Below are 9,778 nucleotides of genomic sequence, written 5' to 3' on the forward strand. Positions count from 1 at the left end.
AAAAACTGTAAAAACTGTACCCTATAAACCAAACCAAACAAACTTCGGATGCACAATTAACCTTTTTGAATGAACTAAAAAAACATTTAGAACTCCACAGTTTAGTAATTATCATCACAAATTGTATCGAATTGAGCACAATATTCAAAATATAAAGTCCCTTACTTCCTAGTAACATAACTCAGTACATGATACAGTGCTAGTCAAAACGAACTTTTCAACACCAACAACAAAAAAATTTAAACAATGTAAAAAAAATAATAATAATAATAATAAATTAGGAAAAGACTAGTCCCTATTCCCAAAGAACAAGGTAGCATTTCAACTAACAACAGAAACCAATATTCTTTTTTTCAAAAACCCTGAAACAATCCTCAATTTCTATTCAGTTAAGAAACTTACATTCCCGTTGGGATTGTGAGGATTGGGGTCGAATTTCATACGCGCCCTACCACCTTGTGCCTCCACGCGCCTGATCTCGTCGACGAGGTCAGGCGCAAGTCTTATGGGCGCTTGTTGTGGGCGGCGGAGCGGCCCAGCTTGGAAGAGAGTCCGCCGTACATGGTTTGACAGTTGGGATCGTCGTCCTTCCTGGAAGGCAATGGAAGGAAAGCTAACGAGTCTATGACCTCGATGCGCCGAGACAACCTAAACCATTATGAGAATTTCTTTCTCTATATTTACTTTTTGGTCCCCTTTGACGTTCGAATAATTGCAATTATGCCCTGATCAGTTTTTTTATCTTGCCGTTTGGATTTGGCTTCTGCCAGCTGTAGCAATTCATCTCAATCTCCCCAAAAAGAAAAAAGAAGGATATGTACTTGTTACTAGTACTCGGCTTGTTAATGCAAAGTTCTAGAAACTTCGAGCAAAATTATTAACTCAGGAATATCATGGAGAACCACCATAGGTCTTCTAGGGTTTCTACTTAAGTCCTCGATCTTGTTCAACGTGGTACTAAGAAAGTTAAGGCGCGAGACATCGATCTCAACCAGCTCGGGGTCGGCATAAAAATCCTTGTCGATAATGTAGGGGAGAAAGTCACGGAACTAAAGTTATCTTACAAAGAGTTTCTCTTGACTACACCAGGTTCGATAGACAAAGATAACTTTTCAAATGAAACTATCAATGAGGATGAATCAAATTCGGAAGATCGGTGGTATAAATATGAGGACTTATTAAAAAGAGAGAAACTTTTTGATCCTTGTCCGGGAATTAAAGTATCGAAAGAAGAATTTGATGAATGGTGCAAGCCCTCGCATGCTGCTCTCATTGTCAAAGTCCTTGGGAAAAAAATCTATTTGGGAGTCATAAAGCAACGTCTGAATAGAGACCGGACAAATAAAGGTAAGATTAGTATTATTGATATGGATCGTGATTATTTCTTGATTCATTTTGCTGAAGAAAAAGATTATTCTCATGCCCTTCTTGAAGGATCATGGATGGTGGCGGGACATTATTTGATAGTACAAAGATGGAGACCGTTTTTCTTATCCTCAGAGCAACAAGTGAAAAAGATTTCAGCGTGGATTCGTATCCCAATTTTGTCTATTGAGCTATACAATCACCACTTCCTATGGAGAGTCGGCTCGGCCATCGGAACTATGCTAAAAGTTGATAGAACCACATATATTCACTCGAAAGGACGTTTTGCTAGGATTTGTGTGGAAATTGACTTATCAAGGAAGCTGGTGCTGAGAATATCAGTGCTTGATAATACGCTTAACATTGAATACGAGGGTCTTTATCTCACTTGCGTCACCGATCAGAGTTATATGGGGAAACACCGGCAGTCAGGGAGGATCACAAGGTGGAGGTGGCGCAAGGAAAACAGGTGGTGTCCGAGGGAGATTTGGAAGCCGCTAATCATGGGATACGAGAGAAGATCACGGATAAGATGATTATGGATGATAAATCGGGTAATAATCAACATTCCTCAAAATTTAGGCCTTGGATGATGGTCCAAAAATTTCATAAAAGGACGCCAAACAAGTCGCAACATGCTAAGAGACAATTTAATCAAATCAAGGATCTTGGTACAATTAAGAAAGGATCTCATAGTAACAGTAATCAAATCATGGATAAGGGGTCAAGGTTTAATGTGTTATACAATGATAAGGATGAGAAAATCTTGGAGGATATTAATGCATGCATTAATGAGCAAAACAGCCCCATGCCTATTGGGCCAGTTATGGAATCGATGATGAATGAAGGGGGGTCAATAGACCGGGTCCAAGTTGAAAAGCCGGCAGTAGATAAAGTCAACGGGACAACATTACAAGAGCAGAAGCGAGTGCTAAAACCAGGCGCAGGAAAAAATCCTCAAGTTCAGAAGAAAGGCCTTTCTTTTAATTTTGGACCTCAAAAAACTGGAAAATCAACTAAGCCCAAACTAGGGGTGTGCATGGCCCGACCCAGTCTGGCCCAAAGAATCGGCCCGGCTCCGAACAATTTAGGGACTAATTTGGTGTGATTTCACCGGATTTAGGGCCGGGTAAGGGTCTCAAAAATATATCCGGTCATTATTTTTGGTCGAGTCCGGGCCATGGCTCGGGTCACCTGAACTCGGCCCGATGGCCTGGTCATCATACAAAATTAATATTTTGTGTTATTAGTGATGGATGATGGCTATTCTTATGTGAAATTTAAGTATTGTAAAACTTAATATTTTGTGTTATTAGTTATTATAAGACTATAAGTTAATGTTTTATACTAATACATAAGATTTTATACTAATGCATAATATTGTGTTAATTGATTTAAATATTTGGTATTATTAGACAATATTAGTATTGATTATGCTTATGCTTTAATTTTAGAGAAGAGTTGGTTCTTGTTATATTTTTCTAAGTGAATTTTACCATGTCAAATAATGGTTGGAGTCTTGGAAATTTGGATATTTTCACATGCTCGCTTATAAGAAGGTATCAAGGTAATGTAATGTTAACGGTCCGGTTTTCACCCGGTTTTTACCCAGTATAATCGTGACCCGAAAGTGTATAGGTTTAATCGAGTCTAGGGCCGGGTTCAGGTCTAACAAATATGCCCAGTATATATTTCGGGCCGGTTTTGGGTCACATCAAACTCGGTTTCACCTAACACATGCACACCCCTAGCCAAAACTAAAGGAGACTGATAAAAAAGGCATTAATATTGGGAAATCGTTAGTTATGGCTTCATTCAAGTGCATCCGCATCAAGAAACCCTGAGATGGTGGCGTGGGAACAAGAGATGCTTAAGAGTATGTGAAGACTTCAAAGAAAGCAACTACAACTGACAAACTTCAAAATACAGTCTGAGAATTTCATGGCGGCACACGTAGTGAAGAATGCCTTTTTCAACCAGGGTGGAGCTTCTACAAGAGCTGAAAAATAGCTAAGTCAAAGAAAATCCTTCACTACCGGACAAGCCATCGGAAACTTTGCCGCCTAAAGGGAGCCTCTATTAGGGGGGAAAGGGTCAAAATTTGACTAACCTGACTAGTTTGGGTACGACAGCAAAGGCCATGTGCTGAGGGTCTCTGGTCTGGTGACCACCTTTCTTCGTGTTGTTATTTATGAATCTTTTAGCTTGGAATTACAAAGGGGCAGGGGGAAAAGCTTTCTCTAGCCTCATCAGAAACTTGCGAAAGGAATATAAGGTCAGTTTTCTAATTCTGGTTGAAACTCATATAAGTGGTGCTTGTGGTAGATCGGTTTGCGAAAAGTTTGGGTTAAATGGTAGTTTTATTGAAGAGGCTAGAGGATATTCTGGTGGTATTTAGTGCCTTTGGGATACTAGTCTCTGGAAGGTGGAGGTCCTCAGTCATAATTACCAAATTGTTCACATGAAAGTTAGTTATGAAAATTCTGAGCCTTGGTTACTCTCTGCTATTTATGGTAGCCCCCAACGGATTAATTGTAGAACCTTTTGGAATAATATTTGTAATCTCAATTTTGATAGTGAGCTTCTCTAGTGCCTGATAAGTGACTTTAATGCTACTCTTCATGATCATGAACGTAGGGGTAGGTCAGGTAACAACAGAAATGCTTGTGAAGACTTTTAACCCTGTGTCTCTGAAACTGGCCTTTTTTATATAGGTTTCTCTGGATGGCCTTATACTTGGAGAATGGGTGATTTGGTTGAGCGTTTAGACCGTGGGCTCTGTAATCTGGAATGGCAAATTCGGTTTTCAAATGCTAATATCAAACACCTTCCTAGCTTCAAGTCTGATCATTCTCTCCTCTATCTTCATTTATCTCCTCCCAACCATGGAGATGATCGTCGTAGACCTTTTAGATTTATGGCTTCCTGGCTGACACACCCGGACTTCTCTAATATGGTTAACAATAATTGGAATCCTGCCGGTTCTTGGTCTGAATGCATTTTTAATTTTCAAAATGCAGTTAATCTTGGAATTTTAATGTGTTTGAAAATATTCATAAAAGAAAAAGCAAAATTATTAGGCATTTACAGGGGATTGTAGATAACATGAATTTTTAGAATAATCGCTTTTTTCAAGACTTACAGGCTTCACTTTGGAGGGATTATGAAGAGATTCTCTTCCAAAAAGAGGTGATGTGCTTCCAGAAATCCAAATGCAAGTGGATTGAGTTTGGGGACCACAATACCAAGTATTTCCATGGTACTACTTTAGCTAGAAGAAGAACGAACAAGGTGGACAGCCTCCAAGATATTGATGGTAATTGGGTTAGTGATAAAATTACCCTGAAAAATATGGCTTTTAATTTCTACTTCAATCTTTACTCTGATGATACCCCTGATTCTGAGTTTATTTTGAGGAATTCTTTTCCTACCCTTCCTCAAGACGATCTAGATGCTATTGGCAATATGCTTTCTTTATCAGAGGTTAAGGATTTGATTTTTAATATGGGAAGCCTTAAAGCACCTGGTATTGATAATATACAAGCAGTTTTCTATCAAAATCAATGGGACAGAGTTGGTTTTGATTTGTACAAGCTTGTTAAGGGAATCTTTATGAACCCTGCAAAAGTAGGAGAAATAAATAAAACTCTTATTACGCTTATTCTGAAAGTGGAACCTGTTATTAATCTAAAGCAAATGCGATCCATTAGTCTTTTAATGCTCTTACAAGGTGATTACGAAGACTCTGGCTAACAGGTTGAGAGGAGTGATGGATAAGATTGTCAGTCCTACCCAATACAGCTTTGTGCTTTGGAGACAGAGCTCAGACAACATTATCATCACTCAAGAAGTCATTCACTCTATGAGGAATAAAAAAGGTCCTAAAGAGTGGATGGCTATTAAAATTGATCTAGAAAAAGCATATGACAGGTTGAAATGGAGTTTCATTCGAGATCCTTTGAACGACATTGGCCTCCCCTGAACATCATTGAGCTCATATGCACTTGCATCTCCATTACTAAGATGAGAATTCTTTGGAATGGTGATGCCTTAAATGAATTTTTTCCTACTAGGAGTATCCGGCAAGGTGATTCGATATCTTCTTACATTTTTGCTCTATGCATAGAAAGGTTGTCTCATCTTATTAATTCTGCGGTCAGTTTGGGGTTTTGGAAGCCCATTTGTCTTACTCGGGAGGCACTTGAGTTATCCCATCTTTGTTTTGTGGATGACTTGATCCTTTTTTCAGAAGCTAATATAGAACATGATGACATCATCAAGAGAGTTTTAGAAGCTTTTTTGGACGAGCTCCGGGCAGAAAATTAGCAGTGAAAAAATGAGAATTTTCTTCTCTAAGAATGTGGGACACCAAGTGAGGAATGATATAAGCAATTTCTTGAATTTCTCTGAAACGGACGACCTGGGTAAATATTTGGGAGTTTCGATCATCCATTCAAGACTGACAAAGTACACGTACATGGAGATTGAAGCTAAGGTTAAAAGGAGACTTAATAATTGGAAGGCTTCCACCCTATCCTTAGCGGGGAGAACCACTTTGGTGAAATCTGTCCTATCTGCTATTCCTTTTTATACTATGTAAATTGCTTTATTGCCTACTGCTACTTGTAATTTTATTGATTGTAAATGCAAGAGCTTTATCTGGGGAGAAACAGAACAAACTAGAAAAGTCCATCTTTTAAACTGGCGGGCAGTGAGCAAGCCGAAACCTTATGGTGGGCTTGGGATTAGACATGCTAAAGATTTGAATCAAGCCTTCATGATGAAAGCAGGTTGGGGATTGATCGAGAAGAAAGATTCCCTCTAGTCAAAGGTTTTGAGGGCTAAGTATAGATGCGGCAATGACATTGTCCTTCGTATTGAGAGGAGGCATAATGATTCTAATCTGTGGAAGGAAATCTGCTCGACTTGGGATGATGTTCAATCTATATCTATTTGGCGTACAGGAGATGGATCACAACTCAATTTTTGGGAGCATAACTGGGTCCCTAATTTAGGAAGATTAAATAAGCTTCAACCTCAGGTAAGTTTTACATCTAAGTCAGGAACCTTACTTATGGATTTTCTTACCATTTTAGGTGGCTAGGATATATTTAAACTTAAAAGCTGGCTTCCAGACATGGTGGTTTAGAAGATATTGGCTACGTCTCCACCCTCTGCTTGGAAGGAAGGCAATCATATTGCGTGGGCGACCTCCCTTGATGGAGCCTTTTCCTTGAAATCTGCCTATAATTCCTTACAAGACAACCCGAGAGTCCAAAATCAAATCTTCAAGCTTATCTGGAGATGGAAAGGTCCGGAAAGAATTCGGTATTTTTTATGGCTTGTGGCTCATAATGTTATCCTCACCAATGCCGAAAGGTATAGAAGACACATGTCGCAAGATACAGCTTGCCCACGTTGTCAGCACGGTAATGAAACGACTATGCATGTGCTTCGTGATTGCCATTTTGCTAGAGCTACCTAGAATTTATTGCAGCCCAGTAATTACATTGGATACTTTTTTTATCCTGAATCATATGGATTGGCTCATTAGAAACTTGTCATTCTTTGGTGATTGGTTCGTAAAATTCGGAGTGACTTTATCTTAACTGTTGTATTCTAGAAACAAGCAAGTGTTTGATGGGAAGAATGCTAATCCTAAAGAGGTTGTTGAGTCTATTATAAACAAGAGTTATGAGTTTGGCGCAGTGATGAAGGCGAATATTACCCTGAAGAAGACCAATATTAATCAAGACTTGATCCGCTGGTTCCCCCCAAATGAGGACTTCATTAAGATCAACGTCGATGGATCCTTCTTCAGCCATACGGGGAATGCAAGTTGTGGAGGAGTATTCTGTAATCAGCTGGGAAGGTTTGTCACATGTTTCTCTTGTAATCTAGGCAGCTACTCGATCATGCAAGCTGAGCTATAAAGTATTATTAGAGGCCTCGAGATCGCAGTGGCTAATGAATTCTGGTATGTGGTTGTTGAATTGGACTCTGAAATGGCCATAAATTTTATTAAAAATGGATGTTCAGCTCAGCATCCCTATGCAATACTCCTTGAGGATATTGTTATTCTTGTGAGAAGAATCCCACAGGTGAGTTGGAACCATATCCTTTTAGAAGTGAATTCGGTGGCAGATATTTTGACTAAGAAGGGACAGAATCTACCATATAGGCTCCATGTTTTTTATGCTCCCCCTCTGGATACAACTCATGCTCTCTCTTTAGATGCTTTTGGCTCTCTCAGATTGAGAGAATGTAATTAGTTGATTTTACCTTGCTTTGTTTGTTTTGTCTTTCTGTTGGGATCTTTGACCCCCCTACTCTACAAAAGAAAAACCATTTCAAATTTAATTATCTTATATAAATGTTGATGCAATAACAAAAAGTCTCAAAAAAACAAAAAAATTTAGCAAAAAATTATCAAAATTTATTAAAGAGAATTCTACTATAATTTTTACTCAATAAAAAAATGAAAAAATAGAATACAAAAAAAAAGTCAAGGCATGAGAAATAGTTAATCTAAATCAACTTAGCAAAAGTATATAAGTTCTTTGAAATGTCTCAGAAAGGCTTTGCTAAGGTTTCGTCACAAAAATATGATCTGATGCAAAGAAGCACAAAAAAAGTTAAATCTCAAAAAGCTTTAGATCTAAGCAATAATAGTGATAATATGGAGGAGATTAATGAGAACCATGCAAAAAAAAACTGTGGTGCAGACCGTGTTGTATAAAGATTCTCTACTCTCTTTTTCAGAGTATCCAGTAGAGAACATGTCGAACCACTCTAATGAGGTGGATGAGGACACACCAAATCTTGAAGATATATGGTATAAGAATGATGACGATTGATTGGATAGGGAAGAATCCTTTGATCCATGCCCGACCATTCCAGTGTCAACAGAAGAATTTGATGAGTGGTGTAAATCTTGGAAATCGGTGCTCCTTGTTAAGGTTCTCAGCAAAAGAGTGCATATGGGATTTATGGAGCAGCGTCTCTACCGAGACTAGACTAAGAAAGGTAAGATTAACGTTATCGTTATCGATATGGATCGTGATTATTTTCTTATTCATTTTTCAGATGAGGAGAACTACTTGCACGCTCTCATGGAAGGGCCATGGATGATTGCAGAGCATTACCTTATTGTTCAATGATGGAGACCATTTTTTCTATCATCAGAAAATGGGGTGAAAAAATTGCAGCGTGAATACGCATTCCTAATTTGCCTATTGAATTATACAATCATCACTTCATCTGGAGGGTAGGATCTGCCATTGGGACAATCTTAAAGATTGAAAAGGCTACTTCTGTTCAATTACTAGAAAGATTTGTGAGAATTTGTGTAGAGATCGATTTGTCCAAAAAGCTTATCGCTAAAATCTCGGTTCTCTGAAGCATCCTTAAAATAGAGTATGTAGGACTTTATTTTAATATGTTTTTCGTGTGGTAAATATGGGCACAGAGCAAATGGTTGTGTGGAGACCGTGAACTGTAGCAAGGATCAGCCAGAAATTTGCCACCGGCGATGGTCATGACGGAGGTAAATCAGGAATCTGGGAGCAATCAGGGACATCAAGCCAATAATGAAAACCAAGGCAATCAATAAAAGATAATTGAGAATCAGGATCTTTCTGATTTTGGTCCTTGGATAATGGTTAGGAGACCTATCCAAAAAAAGCAAGAGAAATTCACAATGGGAGAAAAGATGTCATGCATGATATGGGATCTCAATCAATTAGGAAGGAGGTTAATGCGAATCATAATATAAGTAAATAAGGCGGGTCCAGATTTATTATTTCGAGTAATGATACCAGTAATCATGAAGCGGAGAACCATAGGAGTGAGGAAACTAATTTGAAGATTCCCATGCAAAATGGGTCGAATGGTAGCCAAGCCCGTGAACCTTTGAAGCAAGCCGACAAAGTCCATAAAAAGATCTTAAAACCAGGTGCGAGTAAGAATTCACAAGGAAGCAAACAAAATATACCCATTAGAATTGGGCTAATAATGCCCAAGAAAGGCTTCAAAGCCAAGGCCATGAATCCAGAGAAGCACATTACCATTACTGACCCGAAACCTTCATCTTCGAAGACCATGGTATCTTCCTCAAGGGATCTAAATGTGCAAGCCATGGAGTTGGAGATGCTAGATAGAATGAGAGAAATGCAAAGACAAGAGTGGGAGATGTTCAAAGTTTCGAAGAGAGAGAATACCCTTTTTGAAGAACATATTTGCCATGATTCCTTTAAAACTCCAAACCTTGAAATGTTGCTTTTATTGTTAGGGTTCTGAGTAAAAGAGTCAGCCTAGATTCCATGGAGCAATGACTGAAAAGAGATTGGATGAAAAAAGGTAAGATAAATATTATCGATATGGACCGTGACTATTTTCTTATTCAATTTTCATA

At 38.5% G+C, this 9,778-nt stretch overlaps 1 protein-coding gene across 1 annotated transcript in view; it reads right to left on the reverse strand.

The window, feature by feature from the left end:
* Window positions 1-941, reverse strand: part of LOC107614746 (dentin sialophosphoprotein) — a gene marked incomplete in the record, with an annotated part of 8,555 nt that extends 7,614 nt beyond the window's left edge. The window contains 1 exon segment of the mRNA XM_021111394.1: window positions 403-941. Within this exon segment, the coding sequence (XP_020967053.1) occupies window positions 403-441 (39 nt within the window).

Source organism: Arachis ipaensis, chromosome B09 (assembly GCF_000816755.2).
Source record: "Arachis ipaensis cultivar K30076 chromosome B09, Araip1.1, whole genome shotgun sequence".
Lineage (NCBI taxonomy): Eukaryota > Viridiplantae > Streptophyta > Magnoliopsida > Fabales > Fabaceae > Arachis > Arachis ipaensis.